At 46.6% G+C, this 27,405-nt stretch overlaps 1 protein-coding gene across 1 annotated transcript in view; it reads left to right on the forward strand.

The window, feature by feature from the left end:
* eml5 (EMAP like 5) overlaps positions 1-27,405 on the forward strand; it is a 68,465-nt gene that overhangs the window by 15,190 nt on the left and 25,870 nt on the right. Inside the window, exons 2-17 of the mRNA XM_064328474.1 lie at positions 6,041-6,200; positions 8,178-8,276; positions 10,459-10,527; positions 15,916-16,101; positions 17,337-17,472; positions 18,591-18,792; positions 19,208-19,345; positions 19,775-20,031; positions 20,704-20,916; positions 21,075-21,242; positions 22,235-22,341; positions 23,357-23,475; positions 24,210-24,396; positions 24,688-24,793; positions 25,223-25,316; positions 26,849-26,949. Of these exons, the coding sequence (XP_064184544.1) occupies positions 6,041-6,200; positions 8,178-8,276; positions 10,459-10,527; positions 15,916-16,101; positions 17,337-17,472; positions 18,591-18,792; positions 19,208-19,345; positions 19,775-20,031; positions 20,704-20,916; positions 21,075-21,242; positions 22,235-22,341; positions 23,357-23,475; positions 24,210-24,396; positions 24,688-24,793; positions 25,223-25,316; positions 26,849-26,949 (2,342 nt within the window). The remainder of the gene's footprint in view (positions 1-6,040; positions 6,201-8,177; positions 8,277-10,458; positions 10,528-15,915; positions 16,102-17,336; positions 17,473-18,590; positions 18,793-19,207; positions 19,346-19,774; positions 20,032-20,703; positions 20,917-21,074; positions 21,243-22,234; positions 22,342-23,356; positions 23,476-24,209; positions 24,397-24,687; positions 24,794-25,222; positions 25,317-26,848; positions 26,950-27,405) is intronic.

Raw genomic sequence — 27,405 nt, forward strand, 5'->3', positions numbered from 1 at the left:
CTATCTTCTTGTGATGGCTTAGATGCAGTTCCAGATGGATGGGGGTTCTGCCTTGCATTGATTTATTGTTTTTCATGACAATCTGTCAGCACATTCACTTCTGATTGGCTCAGTTGTGAGTCTGGCCCCATCTGGACCAATTACAGATAAACTAACACATTCTAAATTTGCAATAACAGGGACTGAACCATGCAAGGGGCAACTGCATTCCTATACTGCAGACTGGCTGTTTTTTCTGTTGATTGTGTATAATCCCTGGGGAAATGTTTGTGTGTATTTACTGAGGGATGATGCTAGTTCTGAGTGTTTGAGCTGTTTCTGTGCATAGCAGACAACAAGCAAGGCAACTTATGTTTTTATGATGTCTAGAAAATTCTTTTTTAATCATATTGAAATTATCAACCCTGCTGTATGTGGTGTACGTGTCATAATCGTACAACTAATAAAGTTGGGTCAAAGCCTCATGCAACTACTATTTGTTGTGTTTGTTTATGGAAAAGCAGTGATTTTTTTTCTCACGCAGCAAAATTTTATGGAATATAATGTATGGTCTAGATGTGCCATGTTGGGCTGTCTAAAATCTTTAAGTCTGGTTTTCAGCACTGCTCCATGCAGCTGTGCATATTGACACAAGCACCACATCACACCACAGAAAACAGCTCACTGCAAAAGGTTGTACCTCTCCGGAGAGAGGATTGAGCTGTTGATCTCACAGTATGCCTGCTTGTGCTGACAGAGGGAATGAGTCTGAGGCACGGTGACAGCTGAAACAAGTGGGTAGAGGAGGAGAGAAAAAAGGCAGTTAAATGGCCCACTGATGTTTTATTGCTCCCCCTCTGGAGTTTGAAAACAAAAGCAAAACAGAACATAATGCCTTTATAACACAAAAGAGGGCTGGTAGATTGAAAGACACCACCGCGCTCAATCGTACCAACAGAGCTTTTCCCATCTGAGTCTCTCCCCCAAAGTCACAGCCTGCTGTGCATTTATGCCTGGTCGTGCAAAGGCAACGAGACGCACCTATGCTTATTATCATCCTCAGGTGTGTGTGCCTGCAGGCGAGACTGCTTCTGTCCAATGTCCTGCAGGCATCCCGGGCTCTGGGATTCAACAGGGCGGTGGCCAAAGAGGAGGAGCAACCCCGTGCTCCTCCCCCACCCGCTCCAGCATCGCCAGCTCATTTTAAGTTGGCGCTGGAGGCGAATCGACAGTCTGCCTATCAGTTTGGGCTTCTGGTCTGTCGCTGTCCTCTTCACGCGCGCATTCCGCTCGTCCCCTCGGCAGAGCGTAGCGGAACGGAGAGCAGAGCGCCGGACGCGCGTTACGTGGCGTCACGGTGAGCGCGCTCGTTCGCTGCGGCGCAACGAGATTTCGCAGGGATCGGCATGCGAGCGCGTGAGATTAGGATCTTTCCGCAGCGCACGATCTTTGCTGGCCGGTAATCCCCAGAACACAGGCTGGCTGTGCATTGTACTGTGAAACCACACGCCTGCTGTGTTCACAGCAGCCCCGGAGGGCAGCGGGCACTGCGGTTCTGTGTGTTAAATGTGGCCTATATGCTGAGAGGAGCGCACGTGGTACCATAGACGGCATCCCAACTGCACGCAGGACTCTTATGTATCCTTATGTATAGAGCCTGGCTGTTTTTCTCTGCCTCCTTATATTATTTTTAGGTGCTTAGATACGGTTATGTAATTCTCGGTAGAGGAAATCAGGGACAATGCCTGGTCGAAGCGCCTAGGCTACAGAGGCAGTGGAGAGATAAGATTAAACCCTTCTTCCATTAGGAGAGGCCTTCCCTCTGATCGCCGCTGTTCTTCAAGCCTGTATTCCACCGCCGGCTCCCGCTATCGGCTCTCTGAACCCCCAGCACTGAATAGGGGAATTACAGCCCCAGAGTAAAGAGCCATTTCTGATCCGTGGCTGTGTGGGGAAAGCAATCTCGGATGAAATGCAAATGAGACTCGCTGTGCGAATTCCCCTGATACGGGGGATAAGTCTCTGTGGAACTCCCCTAAAAAAAGAAGCAGCCTTATGTCACTTTGTGTGACCAGCTGGCTCTAAGCCTCTGCGGCCTATTGCCTGAGTGTGCATTCCAGTTGTAACCTCTGTGACCTGGTGCTGAAAGCTTACGACCACAGTTATAACCTCTGTGGCTTGCTGCTTGAAACCTCATAACCACAGCTGTAACCTCTGTGAGCTGCTACCTGAAAGCTCATGACCGCAGATATAACCTGTGTGACCTGCTGCCTGGAAGCTTATGACCATAGTTAGGCAATAACCTATGTGACCTGCTGCCTGGAAGCTTATGACCATAGTTATAACCTCTGTGACTTGCTGCCTGGAAGCTTATGACCATAGTTATAACCTCTGTGACCTGCTGCCTGGAAGCTTATGACCATAGTTATAACCTCTGTGACCTGCTGCAGTTATAACCCCTGTAACCAGTCACCCTAATACATGCTGTAATTAGAGCCCCTGTGGCCCACAGTTAAAACATTTGTGGCCCAGTTGGCAGTACTGCCATTTCTGTTGCTCTTACATGCGATGGAGGGAGCCGAGGCGCAGTGCGAAATGCATAACAGGACGAGGCAGGGGGAAGAATTGCCCAGTGAGTCGTTCAGCCCCGCCTGGGACGTAGCCCGCCGCCGCTGCGAGAGGCTCCGCCCATCAGACCGCCGGCTGTCGCTCAGCCGAGGAGCGCGCCTGGATCTGGAGGAGGGGGGGGGGGGGGCGTTACGCAACACGCTGACACCACAGAGGTTTCCTGGGTATAGTGTAGGAGATGCAATGGAATGGCAGTGAGAATGGAGGCAGCGTGCTCTGTGATTGCATTGTGATATGTGATAATCATGTACCTGCAGCCATAAAGGGGGGGGGGGGAGGTGTGAGTTTTCAGGGCTCTGTGTCTCTCAGGGGGGAAGCTTCCCTGTTTAGACTGATTTGGCATCTTTTTATGTGGACCATGCCCCCCCCTCCACCCCAATGGCTCTTGGTCTCCAAATAATTTCTCATGGAATATTTTGGTCCCCTTCCTAGTACGGCTTTCAGTACTGTTCATGTCACAGTCACATACATGACTGCAGGCTTTTGGCTAGTGGTGCGTGAGCCTGCAGTGGGGGGTAGGAGAGAAGGGCAATACTGCTCTCCCCTCTTTAACCTGCAGAGAGTGACCTCTCACACCATCACATCTGCTGCCGCATCGCCCAGCCCGCCGATGAACCGGGCGGTGCTGGGCGGGCAGGGTCTGCCTTGGGTCCGATGCCACTCCCGCGTCAGCGCTGTGGGACACTGAACAGGGGATGTTCGTCGTGACACCCCTCCCCCTAAATCCAGTCTCTGTCGCAGCTGATGGTTTCCTTACCGCCATGGGCTCCTCACGCAGATGGTGGAAGCTGCTGGAAAACCCGCCCCAGCCAGAGTTCCTCTTATCCGCCTGGCAGATGGATAACATCACAGCTAGAAACACGACTGCTTGTTTGTTGCTTTATGTAATAGCAGAACAAAGCTGCGCGGCTCAGATCCTCAACTGCAATAAGCAATAAGAACAACAATGCTAACAGCAGCGTCAGTGAAAAGTAAAAAATTCCCCTGGTAGAAGCTCATAAGACACCAGCGCGTATGTATTTAAAAGGCAGAGAAACTTGTCTTTTTTATTGTTATTTTTTCGTTTGTTCTATGGTCCCTGCACACTGTAATTCAGCAGTCCTGTGGTTAAGGATTTGGAATTTATTGCTGAAAGCTCTTGTCAGATTTTGGGCTTCTACTGCATGCGAAAGATCTGTACTGAAAAAAACTGCAAGTTGAAGGATGGAAACTGGAGACATTCAGGGCCTGATTTACTATGACTTTTAACATGTGTAAAACCTTTGGTGATTGGTGCAAAACAAATACCATGACCAGTCATTGGTCATGTTGTTGGTTTTATGTGTGCTAAAAGGTTCTGCGTGTGCTAAAAGTCATAGTGAATCAGGCCCTGAGTGTTATAGACTTCTGCCCTGTTGCATGCACTGTTTTTCTGACCTTGGAAGAAACAGAAATAAAAGCGGGAGCAAGAGCAGAGAGGGAGCAAAAACTAAATAGTCAGACACTGAGACACGCAGGTAGTTTAATTCGCAGATGTGAACAACACTGAATTGTCTCCATGTTTGAATACTTAAGGGATTCAGACAAGATTTTTCAACTTGAACATATATCAACTTTGTCTTGCATTCATACCTAGTCTGACTCATTTATCTCTTTGAAGTGAATTTCTGAACTACTGGTCTATTGCTTCGGTGTGTTTCTAAAATGGCTTCCATTCATCTGCCATAGTTTTGCTTCTAAAATATTGAGAAGCTTTTATTCTAAAGAAGAACCACCCCGATTATTACTGCATTAATCATGAATGCCAATCACAAGGGCCCATGTTTGTCTATTAGTCTGTGGTACTGCCTGTATTTGTGTTTTCATGCTTTCTTTTTATGGAGGGTCTGACAGATTGGTGGCAGATCTGATTAACCAATCAAACGCAGCTGTAGGGCTGGTCAATGTGGGAACAGCTGTGGAACAGGGAGAAGATTACCTTAGAACAGTAACACAATGCTGTCACTGTGCTGTGCGACACAACACTGTCTCTCTGATACATCACTTACTCTGTTGTGTGATGCTATGCTGTCACGCTGTGCTATGACTGTACAATGATAACACAGACTCAAAATGTATCTGAAGTACCTAGTGGAGCCCCTGTTCCTGAGGGAGCTCTCTGCTTCTGTGTCTCTGTCCATTTCTTTCCTTCGCTCTTTCTTTGTATCTCTCTCTAACTCCTTCTCTCTTCTCACTCCTCCACCCTCCCCCTTTTTAGTATTCATCTGTATGTAGGCTATGTCTTTCTCTCTATTCAGAGAGGGTCCAGGAAACCACAAAGGGCTAAAGGGTACATTAATGGAAAGTGATGGGGCTGGATGCTGGCAGCCATTCCCAACTGGCCAACATAATGTGTATTGGAGTAGTTTTTAAACATTTCCAATTAACTTTGTGAGTTGCGCTGCCCCAAACACCGAGCACCACTGTGGTGTACGGACGGCCCAGGGTCACTTTCCCTCGGACGGAGCACACACGGTAGCTCTAATCTGATCCCCCATGTGAAGCGTGGCACAGAACGCACAGGGCCATGACCATGTCTTTGGGCAATATGCCAGAAGTATTTGTGTCGCGTGGGTTACCTGACCCTGCCCAGGGTTCGCCTCCTGCTGCGGCTGAAAGCTCGCACGTTCTCCCCTGTGCTCGTTATCTCTGCAGCGGCCTGAGGCTGCTCGCATCATCTGAATTTCAATTCCGTGTTCGTTACGTCATTCCTTTCGCATGGAGCTGGGGAAGCGAGCCCCAGCCATCGCTGTGATATTGTGAGGAGGAGTACAGGAGCGTTTGCTTGTTGTGTAGTTGTGCTTGCAAATTTCTGTGAATCATTTACTGTAACCACCCACTGGTTTGACTTGCTCAGGCTTTTGAACAGCTTCTCTGCCGAAGCGAAACTCACAATGCTTTTGAAATGTGGCTGTGATCAAAGCCTGCTATGATGAACAGATGGATGATCTGCAGGCACAGCCCATGATTGACTCTGCGTCTCTCTGTCTCTCTCTGCAGTTTGTAAACTGAGATTTGTAAGTTAAGAAATACAGAATCTTAAATACATGGCATGTCATGACTGCCCTATGGCATGCACTGCAAAAACCATGGAATAAGAGAGACAGTTTGACTCATTACAAGTATAATTTCATTCGACAAGCAATAAGAAACTTTAAACAAGCAAATATTTTCAACTTGAGAGTCTAAATTACAAGACTAAAACACTTAAGACAGGCTTTTTTGCTGTGTGAAGTCCATTTATATTGTATGATGGAGGCGTGGCTTCGTACGTGCAACAACCTGAAGGATTTGGAGAACTGGAGCCGATGAGGACCTGGCCTGCTGACCCCTGCTTGTTGACCGTTAACTATTGTCTACCTCAGTATCTTTCTTTCCCTTTCTTTCTCATTAATGTCTGTCTCTCTCTCTCCAGTTTAGCCCTGCATCCGGAGCGTGTGCTGGTGGCCACTGGTCAAGTGGGCAAGGAGCCCTACATTTGTGTGTGGGACTCCTACACAGTGCAGACGGTGTCCATTCTCAAGGACGTGCACACACATGGCATCGCCTGCCTGGCCTTTGACCTTGAGGGACAGGTACTGCCCTGTCATTGCATCATATACACATACAATCTGTACATGTTACTGAGTGATGAAAAGCTTTTCATGAGTCATTGGTCATACATTTATTTAATTAAATTATTGGTCACGCACACAAGCACACACACGCACAACAGCTCACCAAAACCACCCCTCCAAATAATCAACCTGTCAAGATGATTCTTCAACAGGTGTGCTTTTTATTTTTTTATCAGCTTTTTATCAGCTTTCAGCTGGTCTCAGCTGCTGTGGTCCACATGCAAGAAACACATTTCTGGTAGCTCACCTGGTGGCCTTCAAATAGCTGAAAGGGGAGGATCCTTAGAAAGCTGCAGTTCAAGAATTCCACCGTCTCTATATTGAGTGGAATGCTAATGAGGGTGTTGGGCTCCCAAGTTCAATCAAGCCGTCAATAGGCCGCGGCTGTGGAAACACCCTCAGGCTGCAGACAGCTGAATGGTGAATGGAGAGACCCTGGGGACTTTTCCCCCCCATCTTCCTGTCTGGAGCTTGAGCTCACCGCAGAAGGAAGTCTTTAAACCCTTGATACACTTCCTCCCCCCCTTGAGCTACGCAGCCTGGCCATTGCCAGCTCTCCGAGGGACCCTTGCCAGGGTTGATGCGCCGTCTGTTGTTGCTACAAAATTCACATTTCAAAAATCAATATTTCATGGGCATGAAACACTCTGTTTATCCCTGCGAATACCTCCCTCAGCCCAAGGGCTTTGCCTCCTACAGCAGGATTATGTACCGCGGGTGTTCACAAAGCATGATTGGAACATTTGCATACGCTCAGGAAACATATGGAGAGCACGGGATTCTGGGGGAATTATGACTTACTTTGGCTGCAGTGCGGGCTGTGCACCTCTGCCTTTATGTGGGACTTCACAATGTGTTTAGAGTCTATCAGGAGTCTGAGATGAAGCTCAGATTCCAGTCTCCTCCTTTAACACAGTTTAGCCAATCCGGTCATTTAAAAGGAATCTTTTTCCTTTTTTTGGTTTAATTTTGTGCAACTTTTTATGGGTAAATGCATTAAGTATATAATTTGAGCATGGATTTGTAGGATGTCAATTTCATTTGATGATTCAGAATGCCCTTGTTGTGCAGGAAAATAGACAATAGTCCCTATTTCATTTGGATAGTTATCCTAGCTATCCCAGTTTACTGAACTGTTTTGTTTATCGTGTACAGTGACGCCATTCTGATTGTCTTACCCAGGTCAGCTTCAATTACCTGGGCCCAGATAGATGAATAACTGGTTCATTATTGCATTTAATGTAATATACAATGTCTTTGATCTTTGGAACACGCGTAACACAGATTCCTCAAGCGCTGTTTGCTGAGGCTGTTTATTTCCCCCCACAGTGGAGAAGATTTGGAAACATATTTGAGAGGATTTGGAAAAATATTTGCTCAATAAAAGATCCACACAAAAACGCAGCGAATGGTGAAGGGTGTCGGATTAACTTTGTCGACAATATCCCAAACAAATAATTACTTTGTGCAATGGGAGTGAGAATCGCTACCAGAGGACATGTAGAAACACATCCTTTACAACAACTTTAAAAGACAATTAGTGAACATCTATTTGTGTACAGCTAATGATTGTTTAGCAAACAACAGGCAGATTCAGACTTCTTCTTGTTGATATAATCCTAAAAGACTCAAGAGTCACTTAAAACTAAATTTTTTTCTCCATAATGACAACAGAACAACAACAGCACACGACTACCACAGGAGCTATAGAAGGATTACCAAGAAAGGCAACAAGAAATGGAAAGAAAATAGAAACAGAGGGTCTAGAAGAAAACCAGGATAAAATAAATTTTATGCTTATGGATTCTCACAGCGAGCTATTAATTCATGAAATAACATGCCTACATGGCAATACAATTATAAATATGGCCTAAATGACCTCTAGTCATATACCCTCTTACTGTATGTTCAGTGACTGTGAACTGTACTTTGCAGTGTTTGGTGTCTGTGGGTTTGGACGCAAAGAATACGATCTGTGTTTGGGACTGGAGAAGAGGAAAGGTGCTCGCTGCAGCCCCTGGCCACACGGACAGGGTAACGTAACGCTCCCCCCTTCTGTTTTTCTCACGCACCCGGTATCGATTACACGTCTCATCCGAAATTGTTTTCATGCTTCTGCAAACAAAACACACACTCACAGGAGACATAAATGGGATAGGGCGTATTGATTGTGGGCACTCAAGGCCAACTGTGTGGAAGCACTTAATTAATTGAAATGAAAAAAAAAAAACATTATTAGATATCTTTTTTTGAGGCTTCAGTTACAGGAAGATGCTCTCTTGCATAGAATTGAAAACGGAATCATCAGAATTCCCTACAAATGATTTAAATATATGGTGCGTAGTACCTGATTTACTAAGGCCGTTGCGGCTAGCTGCAGGCACAAATATGACGCATTCTGCCGCAGAAACATGCGTCTTATGTATCAAACAGGCACACGGGGCTGAAAACGCAGCGTGCATGTCATTTACATTTGCTAAAGGTCACGCAATTAACGGAGGTCGATTTTTGTGTGAAATTTCTCTGCCTCCAAAGAGCAGGCGTAAATCAAGGCGCTAGCAAGACAGAGACACGGGTATGGGCTTGAAAGTGCATGGATAGAATCTTTGCAACAAGAATATACACAATAAAATGTCCAGTGTTAAATCAACTCCAGAGTAGGACCATATGTACTCTGCTAGTTAATTTTACTGCGCACTATTTCAACTCACTATTTCATTTTACCGTGCACTATTTCAACTCCCTCAAGCAAGAAATCATTGAATGGTAGCCTACAGATTAAGCAGCCACACAATAATTAAGGCTGGGTTTTTGTTATTGATTAAAGTCACAGCAGTCACTGGCTAAGTTGCTAAAAAATCACAGAAAACAGAAAATGAGCAGAAATCACAGTGTTCAAAAATGAATTTATTTAACCATGAATGGATTAATTAAATGCGCAGCAGTGGGAAATGATTGAGATTACATGCACAACTTTAGCGACGATTACAAGTGCTTGAAGTTTAAAAAAAATCTGCTCTTATGTTGCGCCTGAAGGCACATCAATTTCCCCACATCCGATGAAGATATTCAGTGCACTAAATAGGTGTTTTTTAACTGTGCCCTTTAAGCTCTGCTTCATATGCAAAATGCAATTAGTAGGCAGTCCCATCTGCTGATTGCGTAATAAGCTGTAGCCTTAGTAAATACGATGATAATTTCATGTTGACTGCGTACGCACCAAAATACCCTAGTCAGGCTGCATTTAGCGCTGTGAGTTTTATGTAGCTTATGTACATCTGGCCCATAGTTTATTATTTCTGATGCAGTAACATCATTTCCAAAAAGAATCTCACAGTAGAACACGGAGTTGGAATTGGAATATGGAATTTTGAATATAAACAAAGTCATAGTAAATTTGTCCCACATATGATACTTATGAATTCTCATAACCTAGGAGTTGATACACTGAAAGGGAACTTCAGGTAAAATGCTTTGTTGAGCAATAAATATACATTTATGGAACTGTCTTTTATAAAATGCATGTCTGTTGAATTGTACATTTAAAAAATCTGTACCACAAATGTTTAAGATTGAATTGAATCCTTCTCTATGTTAATAATATCAGATTATTCCTCTTGGGTGCCAAGTCAGAAATGAACTATTTAAATTGATCTGATATAAAAATTACAAGGCATGACTACTTGTAAGCATTGCCAAAAACAACTGCAGCCTCCCGGTACTTTTTAATGACAGTAATTTTGATAATGTTACCCCTGGTTTTAAGAACTGAAGCAGCCTGGACAGAAGTTTATGAACTGTGGACATTTATTTTGAAAAGTCTCTCCAGCAAAATAAATATACTTCTTTAGCCTTGCTGGTTATTGTATTACAGTGTTGATCATTTGGCCACAGCCTGTTAGGGGTTCAGTATTACACCCATGAGTGGATTACATTTACAGTAAAATACGTAAAGAGGTCCAGATTTATTAATTCATTTCTGTTTATTGAATATTCTGTTCACTGTATGTTATCTTTAACTTTCAATAGCGTGTCTAAGGAAAGGGCTGTTTGGTAACTGAGTTCCCAAATCTTTTGATCTTTAAGATGTGAAAACACTCTATTTACACTGAGATTGAATTGTACCGTATCATCTAGGCCTATGTTTAGTTAACAAAACCTTTCATAACAACACATTTTTATAAAATATGTATGTGTCTTGTAATCCTTTTGGCAGATATTTGACATATCGTGGGATCTATACCAGCCAAGCAAGCTTGTGAGCTGTGGAGTCAAACATATCAAGGTACAGCTCATTAAGTTTAATCAACTTCTGAAAAAGCCAAGAATGCTGTTTATATGCACTAAATCAATATGTGTGGGAACCCACTGCAATACCAAGTCAAGGCAGTGAGTTGGTTTCTAGATAGTGGAGTGAATTCAGTGGTATAGATCAATGTTTGTCTTTGGCCAGACTGGTGTGATGGTGAATAATTTTGTATGGTGTCTGATGTAACATGTAGACATGCAAACTGGGCCTCATTGACAAATAAATGTTATTATGGTCAAAATAGTTTTACATTTACATGAAGAAAAGATTTTAGCCCACCACAAAATACCTTTTTGTTTTTATCATAATGAAAAGGATCTACTCACACACATTCATTTTTTTAACCATCCTATGGTTCCTTTATTTGCAGACTCTTTGCCTTGGACCTTACGTTTTAGATGTATTGCGTGTCATAAGGCTAGATATTTCCGGAAGAAATGCTGATTCATTCCTTTGATTAAGATTAAAAGGAAAATACCCACCATGCACGCTATGACAGACTTTGGGATGTTTTATTTAAGTGTATAACTCTTAATATACTCTTAAGACATATGTGCAAATCCTTTTTTATGGTGCCTGTAGATACCCAAGCTGCAAGATAAGCAGGAAAACCAAAGTGGATGACTCAAATAGGGGGAAATTTTCATTTGAAAGGATGAAGTTGGTATCTATTCAAGTGAAATATGGAGAGTGAGAAAAATAGGTCTCTTCACTGAATACAAAGTTTGAAGTGTTACACTCTTTTTCGAGGATTCTGTGGGTTTTGCAGAATGCTGGTAGTTTTTGAAGCATTTTTGCAGGTGTTTTTCTTTTAGTTATTATAATTTGGCTATTCACAACTTCCTGAAAACTGATGCAGCATTGAGCAGTGTGCTTTTTCAACGCATGCAGAGATTACATGAATGTTCAGTGGAGTAGGCCGCGCTGGCCATTGTATCTGCAATGCAAAATTCAATAAGACCTACAGTAATTGAGTAGTTATTTATTTTTTTAGGTTTATCTTAGGTAATGAGGTTTATCGCCTCTGAATAATAAATATCACCTCAGGGCTTTATACGCCTGATGCTAATGTTTTTGTATTTAATATAATTTGAGAATTATAACAGTGGAACTGTTTTAGCTACCTGTTTATTTAGTCTGACCTATTTTTCCTTCAAGGTGTTTTTTTTAACGGTAAGATAATGACTTCCATTAGCACTCTGTCTCTTAGCTGTCTCTTATTGGTTAGGGCTCAGGTGAGGTTCTGTATGCTGAATCTTAAGCTGGTACACTAGTAGAATTTTCTTTTGCTGTTGCTTTACCGTGCTGGAAAGCCTCGCCACTGCCCGACTGCATGTACAAAACCCTTATGCCCCTCTGCCCCATACCGCCACCCCCTCCCCTCCCCCCGCTGGCTTTGTGGCGGACGCACCCGTGTGGTCCAGCGGTTGGTCCACATAACTCCGGGGTCTTTACCCCGCGGACCATGTGACATCTGCTCCCCGGCCCAGCGCTACGATGGCGATTATAGCGCCCCGCGCATCCCGGAGATTTAGCGCCATTAATCCCCTCGCAGCCACGGAGAAGCAGAGCTCGCCGCGGCGGCTTGCCCATTTCCCCACCAAATGACAGACAGTAACTGCCAAAACGAACAATGGCCTCTGACTTTCGACCGGGGTTTTCCCTGCCGCGGCACAGCCGGGTTCGTCGCGCTTACAGAAACGTGTTCGGTCCTCGCTCGGGACGTTTATCACGGGGATGATTAAGGTGACGTCCTCGGCGTTTACTGCCTCTTCTCGCCAGTAATCTGTCAGGTCTTTGCCTGGCGGCGATCTCTGGGCGCGGCGGCCGGCGCAAATCGGGCCTGAGCTTCTTCGAAAGGACGGTGTCAAAATAGACCGCCGCTTTCAAAGAATCGCAGCCTTTACTGTACCGTAGCGGCTGCAGTTAAGCAGCCCGGCGCGTTCGGTGAGGCCCCGCCCCCCGCGCAGCGGCCCGGCGGCGTGAGCAATATCCCGAGGAGGAGAGCGGGGGGGCTGGCTGATGATGAATTACGCCCACTCTGTGTTGATTAAATTAAAAGGTTTTTTTTCCCCCAGAGTGGAGCCATTGAAAAAGGTCATGATTCATGGGGGCGTGACACCAGTCCCGCCGCAGTTCCCGAGCCGGGATTCCGCTTCCCAGAGCCCGTTCCGCTCCGCTCCTTGGGAAAAATCGGGATTTTTCCATCCACAAACATTATAACGAGCTCCTGAATTTGTCTTGCCGGTCGACCTCACGAATATAAAGTCTTAACACAGCGTATTTTAGCCTCCATTCCCTTTAGCGCAGAGCTTCCCGAACTTACTGAGCCCACAGCCCAATTAACGAGCGACTGCATCCTGTCTGACTCACCCCGCATTAAAATGCAGCATAAGTACGCAACAAAGGTCATTTTTAACGCGCGTCAAAATAGCAGTTTGCTAATCAGGCTGTGGCGTGTTGAGACTGACTGTCTGCGGAGGGGCTCGCATGTGCATTTCCCCTCACGGTCCGTCCGCCCTCACGGTTTGGATACACCGCTGTAGTCGTTCAGTGGTCAGCTGGCGCTGAAGATGTAAAATCAGCCGTGACCGTTCTGCCGCACGGACTTCCTGCGTCGTTTCAGCGAAGCGCTGTAGGTCTGTGCTCGCCCGTTGTGTGAGATGCGAGAGAAAGGCGGGGAGAACCTGAGGCGCGTAGCGCTCCTCGTCTCCGGCGCGATTAGCAGGGCGTCCCCCGGGCCGGGCCCGCGGAGCCGGTTAAACATCGTTATCTCTGTAATGGATTTAGGCCGGAGGGATGTAGCTCCGGCCCCTCGGAGAGCGGGTTTTTATAGGGACGCTGCCGGCTACATCGCTTTTTTCCTGTCTGTTTGCAAACCTGCCACTTTATCCCCCTCGGTACTGCAGTGTTGGAGGGGATTAGGTCTGTCTCTCTCTCTCTCACACTCTGTCTCACTCCTGCCCTCTCTTTTGCTCTCTCTCGTCCTCTCTCTCTCTCTCTCTCTCGCTCTTTCTCTCTCTCCTTATCTGCTGTACCCAGGGATGCCTGCCCCGCTATGACATATCCTTACTCCACACAATCTGGGGCACCCCCCCCCCAACCGTACCCCACCATACCCACAGTCAGTGGTGTCACAGCACTGGCCACCCCGGAAGTTTAAAAGCCACAGGACGGTCACCCGCCAGCCAAATAGAATCAGCCGCAACAATTGATAACCGGCGATAGCACTCTCATCACCGTGACACTGGGCCCATTGACAATTCCACACTTCACTTTTACCTAGATTTCCCATCTGTGAGACGTGCTTCACTTCTGGGCTCTGCAGGCACACCTTAGCTGAGACAAGAAAACCACTGTGCTATTTTTCAGAATTTAGCCTACTGAAAACTTCGTTAGCACGACACCTTTGGAAGTGTGAGAACATGATCTGGGTGGCAGTATTCTCTGTTCTCTAGCATGCCCGTGTATTCTTAGTACTTAACTGACATTGGAGGGCTTTGTGGGTAGAAATAAAGGGGGGGTGGCGGGGGGGGGGGTGGCCTCTTTGTGAAGAGAGCTGCCTAGCTGCAGGCACCAGTGCAGCTGGCTTCAATCAGGAGACAATTATGAGAAGAACCAGACCCCAGTGACGCTGCCCTGTTCAGTGCTCATGTCATGCCTGATCGCCCCAACAAATACCAGCTGAATTCAAAGCACATAGATCGCATGCTAATGTGTTTGAACAGTGCACACGGCATATGCCGTTATGTGAAATTATGTTTAAATTATTTGCTATTTAGCTATTTGTCAAAACACCTTTATTCAGAACTCTGGGGTTCAATGCAGTGCCACACATTGGATTTGAAGCACAGCTCACAGATGGACAGGGCAGCGAACAGTTTAAAACCACTATTCACCACAAGCCACCGCATGTCACTCAACTGGATTTGTGAACCCTTGTTCTAATGTTTCCATGATTGATAGGAAACCGATGTCCACCTTCACATTGGCAGGATGTGATAAATTTTGTGATATGACTGCCTTGATACTCCGTTGCCTTAGTTACCTACAGTGGTGCTTCAGTTATGTTTCATATCCTCTCTCTCTGGTCTGGGAGTGTTCTTTGGCCTATGCCATGGTGGTTCATAGCACAGGCAGATCCACTTTTTTTCTCTCTCATTTGTATGTTGCTCAGGATATCAGAACAGGTTAAATGAATGCAATGTCCTGCAAGTAATATTTCTGTACGTACGATAAAGGCAGTTTAGAATGCAGTACATTATAAAAAGCGATGACCAAATGTTCTCAAAGACACCGTGAACCATAGTAGGCTACTCCAGGTTTACAGCTGCCTTACTGTATTTTATGTATGACTTATAGCTGCTATTGAGGATATGCAAAAGGAATTGTGTCTTTGTCAGGGATCAGATGTGTAAGCATACATGTGATCCAGCATGTAGACTAATGGGGACAGTGTGAATTGTGCAGAGGAGCTGTCTCAGGACTGCACTAAGGTCAGTGTCAAAGCGTTCTGGTGAAGGTTGACAAAAACACTAGTTAAAGGGGAAGCCTGTCTTCTCAAATGGAACGAGTGTCTCAGCTATTATTAAAGGACAAAACAATTAGCATTGCCGTTGTGCTTTAGGACACCCCGTCGGGGTTCAGATGAAGCCTGGTACATGTCCAAGCCTGTCTGCTGTCATTTCCTCCTTCCGTACGCCTCGTATGTTAAACGAACCCCGCTAACGTCGCCGTCCCTCCAAGGGCGTCCGTGTTCATTTAGTGAAAACACGGCGACGCTTCATCTTCCTTTTATTCTTTAATGCGGAGCTGGCATTTATATGTTGTTCGCTGAGCGGTTATATCATGGCTCGACAGCTTAAACCAAGGGGAAAATGTCCCTTTCATCATCCCGAATATAACGCCCAAGCGTGAAATTCTGGAGATAATGTCATTTTCTTTTGTCCTGACTACCCTTGAATAGCTCCATTTTTTTATGAACATGGTCGGGGATTGGATTAATTTGCACTTGAGAGGCATTGAGCAGATTTCCTCTGCTGCCATATTAAATATATAAGCGTATGCTATAGTGTATGGCAATATATATTATATATTAGTATATATGTGGTACGATAACATGAACATTAATAACAAAGAGTGTGGTTGAGTGTTGTGAGGAACCGTGTGAAAAACACACACTGTGATTTGGAAGATGTCTCATCTCATTTTCACATGGTTACAGGCGGTGCGCCTTAACACTCACAAAGGGCTAACCTGCATCATTAACGCGGCGTCAGACGGTGGGATTAATCTCTCACAGCGTGATTGATTGAGGATCAGAGACGGCGGTGCATTTCATCGATTTCTTTTGTCTGTCTGCAGTTCTGGAGCTTGTGCGGCAACGCTTTGACCCCGAAGCGTGGCGTTTTCGGCAAGACCGGGGATCTCCAAACCATCCTCTGCCTGGCCTGCGCTAGAGATGAGGTCACGTATTCGGGCGCCTTGAACGGCGACATTTACGTCTGGAAGGGGATCAATCTGGTGCGGACCGTGCAGGGCGCCCACGGGGTAAGTGCACCTTTCCAGCGTCAAGCTGCCATGTTTTCAGTCGCTTTACTGCAGTTCCGCACCACAGACATCCCTGCTGTTGATTACATTTGCTCAGCAAGGCAAGTTAACTACTGCAAGTTAATTTGCAATCAGTCACATTAAGAATGAAAGTTTAAGATGAGGAATTAAATAAAACATGCTTCATTTTCTGCAGGTGTATTGCAGCCGTGAGGATAGGTTTAGCTCCATCAATGGGCCAGAATGAGCCCTGGCTTTAGACTCGCGTCCTGGTGTAACACAGCTAAGTCCTCAAGTCACTTTGTCTTCACAACGTCAAGCGTCTTGTGTAAAGGTCATAAAATGGCAGAAACGCACACAGACTAGAGCTGCCTGAAACGTCCCAGGGGGCCATTGGGCACCCCTCTCAGAGCTCCCGGGCCCAGCTCCCTCGCGCGCTCTGCGAATCAGGGCAGCGGGACCTCGCCTGGCGACGCCGCACCGGTTTTGGGCCACGGGGACGTCGTCCCACGGCTAATGCCGGCTTTCGTTCCGTACTCCAGCCCACACACATCCACTACAGGACCGCACGCAGGCACACACGCACGCACACACGCACGCACACACTCGCTCACAGACGCACACAGCGCACTTGTGCGATGCTGCACGCCCACGTCGCCGCGGAGGCAGCGGTGTGCTCACGCCTACTCGTCTCCAGCTCGCCTGCTCGCGGCTGGTTATGTAAGCCGCACGCGCCGCCGTGTTTGTGTAAAATCGCAGCCGCGTGCTAACGGGAGCCGGGCGCTGGACCGAGCGAAGCGGTCAGACAGAAGCTTTGGGAGCTCGTGGTGGAAAAATACGCTTCTGTTTGGGGGAGATGTAACGGCCGCCATGTCTGCCTCTTTAATGTGCACGACGGGCGGGATCAGCCTTTACATGGGAATGGGATTAAACTGCATCTGTGAGCTCAACAGCTGCATGCTAGGCGGTGGGGGAAGGGAGGGAGCGTCGCTCCTGTTCCCTTGGTGTATGAGGCCTTGTTTCAGGCAACGCTAGCAGAACCTTCATTCGTCCACGGCCTCCCCAGCGTGCCCAACCGCACACTGTCATTCCTACATAATCCAGTGCTGTGTCACTTTTATGCAACATCTCTTCGAAACGATAGCGGCCCGTAAAAATCCAGCGGTGTCGGTAATTCAGCGTAGCGCCTTCGACGCGTCGCCCGCAGAGGCTAAAGCGCTGTCCTTTTTCTGCAGTCGGGGATTTTCAGCATGAACGCCTGCGAGGAGGGCTTCGCCACGGGCGGCCGGGACGGCTGCGTCCGGCTCTGGGACCTCAACTTCAAGCCGATTACGGTGATCGATCTCAGGGAGACGGACCAGGGGTACAAAGGTGACGTGTTTTCCCCTCGACTCTCCTTCTCCGCCGCTCCCGTTAGACCGAGCCGCCGGCCCTCCCCCTCCGCTCCTCTCCGCGAGGAGCCGGCCCGAGCGACCGGTGACTCAGGAGGCCGGCGGGAGATGGAGGGAAGGGAGCGCTGCGACGCGAAAGAGAGATCTTACCCAGCTTCCCCTCTGCCGCTTTTACTGTTTGATTTTTGCGTAGCTTAGACGATAGGAAATGAAATGAAATGATGAATTGGTGATTAATTGATTCACGAAAGGTTGCTCTGAGTCCCTAATTAGCAATCTGTCTTTCTTCCCTCCTCTCTCACACTTTGACCACAGTAACTAGAGGTGAAAATTGCAGAGGTGGGTAACAGTTTCACGAGCACCTTAAAAGGTGCCTGTCCCCATTACTCTGTGCTTACGAGTCCCTATTGTTATCTGTCTGTAATTCAGTCCACAGCGTCTATATATCCTTGTACATATAAATATATGCTGTGCACAAACATTAGGTGTATGTTTATATGTATATGCACATCTCATCCCTCGTTTCTTTTCGCCCATGTCTCGGGGTTGCCGCAGACGTGCGGCACACCTCCGGCAGACTAGAGACCGTGTTGTGCTGTCTTCCTCCTGTCGTCTCTGAGAATCCCTGCAATGTGCCCTTGCGTGGCTCCTCCCCTTTCCTTTCTGACTGGCCTCCTGTGTGTGTGTGTGTTTGTGTGTGTGTTTATGGATGTGCATGTGCGTGCATGTGTCTGTTTATGTGTGTATGTGCATGTGTGTGTGTTTGCGTGTGTGTTTTGTGTGTGTATGTGTGTGTCTGTGTGTGTGTATGTTTGCGTGTCTTGTGTGTGTGTTGTGTGTGTGCTTGGATGTGTGTGTGTGTGTTTACATGTGTATGTGTGTGTGTGTGTGTATATGCGTGTGTGTGTTTACGTGTGTGTGTGTGTATGTGTATGTTCGCGTCTGTGTGTGTGTGTGTATATGCGTGTGTGTGTGTGTACGTTTGCGTGTCTGTGTGTGTGTGTGTGTGTGTGTGTGCTTGAATGTGTTTGTGTGTGTGTGTATGTGTGTGTGTGTGTGTGTATATGCGTGTGCATGTGTGTGTTTGTGCACTGGCAGGGCTATCCGTACGCAGCGTGTGTTGGAGGGGCGACCACATCCTGGTGGGCACCCAGGACAGCGAGATTTTCGAGGTGGTGGTCCACGATCGCACCAAGCCCTTCCTGATCATGCAGGGCCACTGCGAGGGGGAGCTTTGGGCGCTGGCCGTGCACCCCACCAAGCCCCTGGCCATGACGGGCAGCGACGACCGCTCGGTCAGGTGGGTCCCACAAATCCCAAACTGACCCCGTTCCCTCTGCGACATCTGAGTGCACCTGAGCTCACTTACAGGTAGAGCCCCAGTACAGAATTATATCACTCAGTGAATGTCAATGGAGCTTCACTGTCTCAGTCATACATTTATGCTCTGTCATCTCCTTCCCAATTTTTGGTGTAAGACGTCACCCTCAGAAAAGTGCCAAAAGCACAGAGTGGAGGTTAGGATCCTTGGTTAGACGACGCAGGCTAGTTGAGTGCAGCCCTTATTTCAGTCTACAGGCAGAGTCGTTGGGTCGGGTGCGGCAGGGGTTTGGCAGTTAGCGCTGGAGCGCGGCTGTCTGAAGGGAAGTGAGGGGTGACAGCCAGGTGGGAACAGAAGCGCCGTTCTGCGCGTTAGCCTCCCTCTGCCCCTGCAGGATATGGAGCCTCATCGACCATGCCCTGATTGCGCGCTGCAACATGGAGGAGCCCATTCGCTGCGCGGCCGTCAGCACCGACGGCATCCACCTGGCGCTGGGCATGAAGGACGGCTCGTTCACTGTCCTCAGGGTCAGGTAGGGGTCATCCGGGGCGGGTGGGAGAGACTTCCTGTCTCCTGCTGACTCACACTGCAGATGAACGTCATGCTTCCAAACAGCTTAATGCTTTGCCTTGAGTCCGGTCTCTATGACTCATGCCTGTGTGCCCTGCTCCGCGTGGTAAGAGAAAGGCCAGGGTGTCAAAACTCGGATTTATTACCGAGCAATGAGCTAATGACTCATCTCTTGTATCGTAATATCACTGCAGAACAGGAGGTTTAAATAAAATAAATACGCTGTCCATGAGGTCTCCACCTACTCCAAAAAAACTATGGAATGCTATGTATTTTCATCAAATAATATGTTTATATCTACTTTGACCTGACACACATATTATGGGTTTGTGGTTGGTACTATTGTCGAAAAACGAAAACGTCCTCCAACCGCACCTCTCCTATTTTCCAGGGACATGACCGAGGTAGTGCACATCAAGGACCGCAAGGAGGCCATCCACGAGCTGAAGTACTCCCCCGACGGGGGGCACCTGGCCGTGGGCTCCAACGACAACTCGGTGGACATCTACGGCGTGGTGCAGCGCTACAAGAAGGTGGGGGAGTGCATGGGCTCCACCAGCTTCATCACGCACATGGACTGGTCCTCCGACAGCAAGTACCTGCACACCAACGACGGCAGCGGCAGGAGGTTGTTCTACAGAATGCCAAGTAAGGACTGTATTTCACCCTATACCTTGAAGGGGGGAAAAGACCATCTTAAGCCCCCCTGGGTCTCATATTGCATCTCATGAAGGCGGCAACTGACTGTTTTCTCATCATGTGCCCAGTGCAATGGCATGTCTTCCCTCAGTGGCTACTGTAAACAACACCAGGGTCCAGGCCATTGTTTGTTGTGTATTTTATTTATTGTTTATTCTTCATAGACGTCCTGGGTTATTCTTGTTACTGGCAGAAGGATGAATATAGATTGGTGAATTACTTATTGATTTTTGTACTGTTGCGGCTAGGAGATTGCTATTGTGTTATGCTTAACGATGCAACTCATAGGTTTACAATTTACATTAGTCTGCCATGCATATTTATTGAGTTAATTTTGAAATTTGAGAGGAACAGTTAACATAACTGCCTATGAATGAATTGGAAGCATTGGAATGTAGTAAAATGGATACAGTGACATCACTGATGTCTTTTTTAAACCATGGTAAGGTGACTTTGCTCAGTGCTCATGAGGCCAGTGGATAATGCCTTCGCTCCTTGCCTGCAGCTCTTCATGGTCCTGCCTCGGCCCCCTCAGACCGTTAGCTTATCGATTCGGCCGCTCTCGGTAATCACATTTCCTTCCACCGCACGTTTGTTTCCGCCCCCTCTCTTCTTCCTCAGGTGGTAAGGAGGTCACCAATAGGGAGGAGCTGAAGATGGTGCAGTGGTCCACCTGGACCTGCGTGCTGGGCCCAGAAGTGAACGGGATTTGGCCCAAGTACTCCGACATCAATGATATCAACTCCGTGGACGCCAACTTTAATAGTCAAGTATTAGTAACGGCCGACGATTATGGATTGGTTAAACTGCTACGATATCCTTGCGTGAGAAAAGGTGAGTGCTTCATTGCATCTTTATTATATGAGTGTCAGGATGCTGCTTTACTACTACTGCTACTACTACTACTACAAGTAATAATAATAATAATATTAATAATAAGAAGAATAGTAGTAATAATATACTTGTATTTACATTGTTTTCCTTCCTTTTAGGTGCAAAGTTTAAAAAGTATTTAGGTCACTCTGCCCATATAACCAATGCCAGATGGTCACATGACTATCAGTGGGTGATCACTATTGGTGGAGCTGACCACTCAGTGTTCCAGTGGAAGTTTATTCCTGAAAGAAAGTCAAAAGAAGCCCTTCATATAGCACCTCAAGGTACAGCTCTGTCTCATCCCACCTCCTCCACTGCACTGACCCTAAGCTGGCTATCTGGTTATGGGTGCGCCACAATACTACAAACATGGCAGCGATTGACACACATCAAAAGGATGTACTGTAGACAGACCTGTTCACTCCCATCAAAAAACCCTAAACATGCTGTCTGCGCCAGTGGGTGAATTTTTATGGTTTACCAAAAAAGTCACAATGGATTTAAGCCAATAACGTTTTCAAAATCATCACACTGTTGCCAGGCAGCCGTTGGCCTGCTATGGGTGTACTCAGGTTGGCTTGGTTTGTACCCTACTTAAGTGACTGTAGCCTCCTGTGCCAACCCATACAGTGGCCCCAAAATGTGTCATGGTAAGAGTTTATGGTATGGACATCCCATTCGTCATTTGTGGTATCATAAATCAATTGTGCGGGCGAACTGGGGTTGTGGAGCGATGCAGGGTGGAGTCTTCAGTGCTGTAAGGAAATTAGATGAAAGAAAATGTGTTACATCAGAATCGCAAGCTCATGGAGGTCTTGTACACCATGCATTTTTGAGCACACTGTCAATGGCAAGATGTACAGCATGGGAAAAGAATTGGAGAAAACCATCTGCCGAAGGTAGCTCAATTTAATTTCCTTAATGGTATAAAGTATCTAATGCTCCTGGTTGCGTACCCGCTCTTGTTTTTCTCCGTATCAGCACTTCCCCATGTCAGCCTGAGTAATGGCTCTGTGAGAACGAGCGCCGTTCGCTCGCAAAAGACTGATGGGCCGCTTGATGAATCGGAGACGTCACCTACAAACTGCTCTCTTCTGCCCCGCTTTGGATTTAAGATAATGAGAAATGACGGCGCCTGATTTTCTAATGGACGTGTGCATTTCTTGCACTGATCGGATACTTAAGGATTATAACATTTTTTCAATAGGGCAAATGGGGAGGCAGTGGATAGTTCTGTCTTCGGTTTTAAAGTTGTGGCTTTGCCCTCCCCTCGCAGAAACTCTGGCGGACTCCAACAGCGAGGAATCGGACTCGGACCAATCGGATGTGCCGGAGATGGACTCAGAGATCGAGCAGGAGACGCAGCTTACTTACAGACGTCAGGTGCCTCTCGTGCCTCTCAGAAACATCTGTTTGCTCAAGAAAGTGACTGTTGTAACGGTGGCTTCCTCAGGTAGTCCTGTTGCACATAGGATTATATGAAATGCATCTACTGGAATTTCACATCTACTTTGCCTTTTTTGGTATTTGTGACTTGTATTTGTACACATTTGTGTGTAATTGTAAAAAAAAAAAAATACAACTTCATTTTTAAAAATTTGGTCTGAATATCTGTCTGCCAGTGTTGAACTCAGGGAAGACCCCACGTATGGCAACTGCAATACAAACATTTCCTAAACTTATGCCAGAGGTCTGCTCGTTTTGGCAGAAGGACAGGCTTCACAGGGTAATGGGCCAGAACTGCACCCTGATTGCACCCCAATGAAAGCCAGTACCACTCATCTTACATTGTAATGAGACTCAGGCAGGCCTCTGCAGCCCCAGGTTTCGTTCCCCAGGGTGTTACAGCTTAAGTACACTTTGTAACTCATGCCAAAAGTCTGCAAGCCCATGGAAGAATGTTAAGGTTTAAGATTCGAGTAGCAATCACTGAGATACTTGCAGTCCCACTTCAGACTGTCAAGGTAATAAATGGCCTGTTAGTGTATGGGGGGAAATAGTTTGATAGAGTTCATCTGCCTGCAGGTGTTAAATATTATTCTTTCATCTGAAATGATGTGTGCTAGACTGGAAAAACAATGAGGAAATCAATCCATTCCTGTGTGTTCAAACTCAGTTCAGATCCAGTCACAAGATGTGGTTGTGAATTAAATACTTTTATTTCAAAGAGCAGAGAAGAAATCGCACTAACGAAATGTGTTCCCAGGATTATAGAACATATGCAACAAAGATGAAAGGCAATCTGGGGCCTGCCCACTTTTAAGAGTTGTATATTGTTATAATAAATAATAAAAATAAAAAAACCTTTTAGAAAGTTAAAAGCCCTTCATTGTGACCTAACACTTGAAGACCCATTACCAGGAGAATCCTGTTGAGGGTGGCTTCCTTCTGTGAGCAGGTCTATAAAGAAGATCTACCTCAGCTCAAAGAGCAGTGCAAGGAGAAACATCGGATGATGGCCACCAAGAAGCGGGAAAGGGCTCCAGCGAGTGGTGTGAGGCTCCATTTTATCCACGGGTAAGTGCACAGCTCCACCCTCATTAAATAACAACACGCCAGTCACCAGCCATGGATAACCTGAATGTAAAGTCATTGCTGGCCAATTATATTCAATAATGCACAATCTGAATATGCACGTAAACAAACCAGGAGGGCCCAGGTAAATATTAATCTGAATACTGTGTCATTGTGGACCAGCCAGTCCCTATACAATGCAACTTTACACTCAGTTGATCTTCCAAATTACCCAGGCAGGCCCAGAATGATTGGAATATCCCAACCCTAGAACAGAAGCTTATAGAAGCTTTAACCATTATCTGATCCTACTGCAGAACTTCAGCAGTTCAGGTATACGATCAATATCCAATCAAAAGTTTCAAGCACTTTTGTGGCCCTGTTGTTGTAGCTTGAGTAAGCAGGCCTTGCATATCCTCCTGAGACCCGTCAGAAAAGAAGTTTAAATTGTTTTTACACAATAAAAGTGTCTTAGATGACATGTTGTAATAAATATATTTCAGATTTATTTTATTTTTATGGGCTCTCCCTTGTAGTGTTGGAGAATCTTTCATCCACGTATGGGACACGGAGACACTCTTCCTTGTAGTGTAGGTTTCTGCAAAGTAGAATATGGTTTGTGAGATCAAGACCAGACTCATGTCTCCTACGGGAGACACAAATGAATTAGCAGATCTTGGGAGGATGTTGCAGAATCCAATATGTACGGTGCACTACATGCTGTTCTTGTGTTCCAGTTACAGGGGATACGACTGCAGGAGCAACCTGTTCTACACCCAGACGGGGGAGATTGTGTACCACGTCGCAGCTGTTGGGGTTGTGTACAACCGGCAGCAGAACACGCAGCGTTTCTACCTGGGCCACGACGATGACATTCTCTGTCTGGCAATCCACCCCCTGAAGGACTATGTAGCAACAGGCCAGGTATGGGCAGAGCCAACCAGTGATTCTATGAAATTCGCTAGCTCAATACCATGCCATTAAGACCTAGCTATCAGCTGTGAAATGTCCTTTTCTTACATATCTTTTCTCAAGCAGCAAGTCAATAGATTCCTATCTCCTAGTCAAGTTCATAAGGTCTGATAAACGTTGTCTCTTTTGCAGCCCATAGTTTTAACTAGGCAAGAAATCATTTGGGGGAAGGAAGTTGTTATTCAGCATGTTTTTGAGAGGTGAAAAAACACAACTGGAACTTTTCACCCGTTGGTTCGTCAGGTGGGCCGAGATTCCTCCATCCACGTTTGGGACACGGAGACACTGAAGCCCATGTCGGTGCTGAAAGGGTACCATCAGTACGGGGTGTGTGCTGTGGACTTCTCAGGTACGCGCCCCCGCGCCGAACGCACGCGGCTACGGCGTGCTTATCTCCACGTCAGCGCGTCGTTCATTCATGGTGGTGCGGCGCGGCGGATTGAGGGGAACTGGCCGCGGCTAAATCCCTGCAGTCTGACTCAGCCGTGTTTAAACCGAAGGAAGCAGCAGCTTTGGGCAGAATTACTCCCCGGCACCTCAGTCCCGGCTGAGGATTAGAGAGCGCGGCAGATTCTGCCAATTAGACGCCGACACTCCTGTTACAGAGCTCTCCTGGTGCTCACCCTGAGTGGTGCATCAGTCTTGGCTGTGGAGGAGGCCTATTCTGCTCATTTCATTGCAGGGCATGACCGAACCGTCATTGAAACTAGTGTGCTTTAGCGACAACACTTGGTTGTTGCCGGCCTTGTTGAACGGCCATTTTCTGTCTTCTTGACAGCGGATGGCAAGCGGTTGGCGTCAGTCGGGCTGGATGACAATCACACCATTGTCCTCTGGGACTGGAGGAAGGGAGAAAAGCTGTCCGCCATCAGGTGAGTGTTGTTGGTGTTCAGTTGTAGTTGATTTGCTTATTTTTTGGGGTAGTTATTTTATATCTACTGTATGTTGAACAAATGACCACTACTGAGGGAGGCAGAGGAGGCCCCCCCTTAATAAAAATGTACTCCCGCTGTTTTCAAATGCCAGGATAGTCTTTCATTGTACATCGGAGGCAAGAATTCTCTGAAGTAGGATATGTCCAACGCATTATCTGAGTGTATTGTCTGAAATCTGTGATTGTATTAACCGATGGAAGATTATGTAGTCACTATAGGCTTTTTAATCCTTTAGCACAGCTCATGTTTACTGCAGTTATATTGTAGGCTCTCATCTAAGCCTTTCCTACTGTGTCCTGTCCTAATTTTTGATCATTGTTGTGAGTGGAGCATTGGGTATCAAGAGTGTCATCCCCGCTCAGTGCTCATCTGTATTTTTACGAATATGTGCATCTTTCCCAGGTTTGATACACATTTTCGGTGCTCACAAAGAGTACCCAGCTCACAAATGGTTTTGGGAAAGAGGCAGCTAAAAGAACTCAGGTGGCCTATCGAGTCTTTTGTGCGCATTTTTCATTAAATCCCCTGGAAGCGCTGAACGCAGAGCACCTCCACTTTTAGCATGATCATTTATGCATGAGGCCGCAAATTGAACCTGCTGCACCACACCGGGCCCTCGCCGTGATTGATTAACGGAGCGGGGCGGGGGAGCTCCTCTGCAATTCTCAAGCTTTTCATCTTTGAACGTCCCCCGCTTAGCCCTGTCATAATAAAAGAGAAAGATTATTTTTGGACTAGAGTAACAAGGCGGCTAATTGTCCGAAGGGACAGTGCCATTAAGTCGCCAGCGTGTCCCAGATCACTTAACTCGTGCGGCACATGTGTTGCGGAGCCCTGTTTAAATCTGGGCACGCTCCGGCTGCCAGGGCGCTGTGCCCTGCGGTACCCGCTGTGCAGTGAGAGGCTGTTATGCCTCCTGTGCCCGTCGGGGCTCTTGAACAGCTTGGAGCTGCGCTAAGCTCCTTAGCTGGCACTCCGGAGCAGTGCGGTGAGGCAGGCTGGGGCAAACGGAGCCTGGCAGAGCCCGTCCTGCACAGAGAGGCCTGGTCCCTCCGCCGGGAGGGAGGGGCAGCACTGAGCAAATCAGTGTGCTTCTTACATTTTGGGAAGAATGTCATCACTGTTTAAGTCATTTAACTCTTCTGTTCAGAACATCTGTGGTTTATCCACCGGTGCTACCTGCAAGTGCCCTTTTGAACTGTCTATTACACCCTTGATTTTTCTGTCAACTCAGGGATTTTTCCATAAGTACCGTAAAAAGGTTGCATTTTCCATCTTCACTTTGCACTCCTAAGTCTAGAGATCTCTCCATGCTGTATGTCATAAAGAAGCCTTACAAATCTAAACAGAGTGGCGATTTTCCATGACAACTGTGTTTTTACATCTACACATTTATTCTACAGTCATTTACAATTTTTTTTAACTTGAGAAAAGAATATGTAATGTATTATTGTTGTTCTTTCTTGAAGGGGAAGCAAGGATAAGATTTTTGTCGTCAAAATTAACCCTTACGTGCCTGACAAGCTCATCACGGCTGGGGTGAAGCATATGAAGTTCTGGCACAAAGCAGGTAGGATCACACACAAATTTTTAACCTTTTTTTCAGTGTAACTAAGACATGAGACACATTTGGCAGCAGTGGCACCAAAATGCTTTCATAAATCTTAAGAGGAAAGGAATTGTCTGCAGGAAGCGTATTTTGGGACTGTATTTCAGACTTTCAAATTATATGAATTTATAATGATTGCACAAGGCCATCACTGGAGAGTACTATTTGTTCTTGTTTGGAGGGAATTCCTGGTAGAATTCAGTGAAGTGTTGAGACTTGAACTGACAGATGAGAGGGTGATAATAGTCTGTGGACACTGGTTAGTCCAAAATGTACCATGTGGGGAACAGAGCCGATTTTAGCACTTTGTAGCTTACAACACCTGGCTTTCCCAGGCAAGCTCAGCTGAGTTTCTCGGGCTCAGGATGGTGTGGCCGCAAGCCAAGTGAGCCGGGTTGGCTACATGCGGTATTTTGT

Source organism: Anguilla rostrata, chromosome 1 (genome assembly GCF_018555375.3).
Source record: "Anguilla rostrata isolate EN2019 chromosome 1, ASM1855537v3, whole genome shotgun sequence".
Lineage (NCBI taxonomy): Eukaryota > Metazoa > Chordata > Actinopteri > Anguilliformes > Anguillidae > Anguilla > Anguilla rostrata.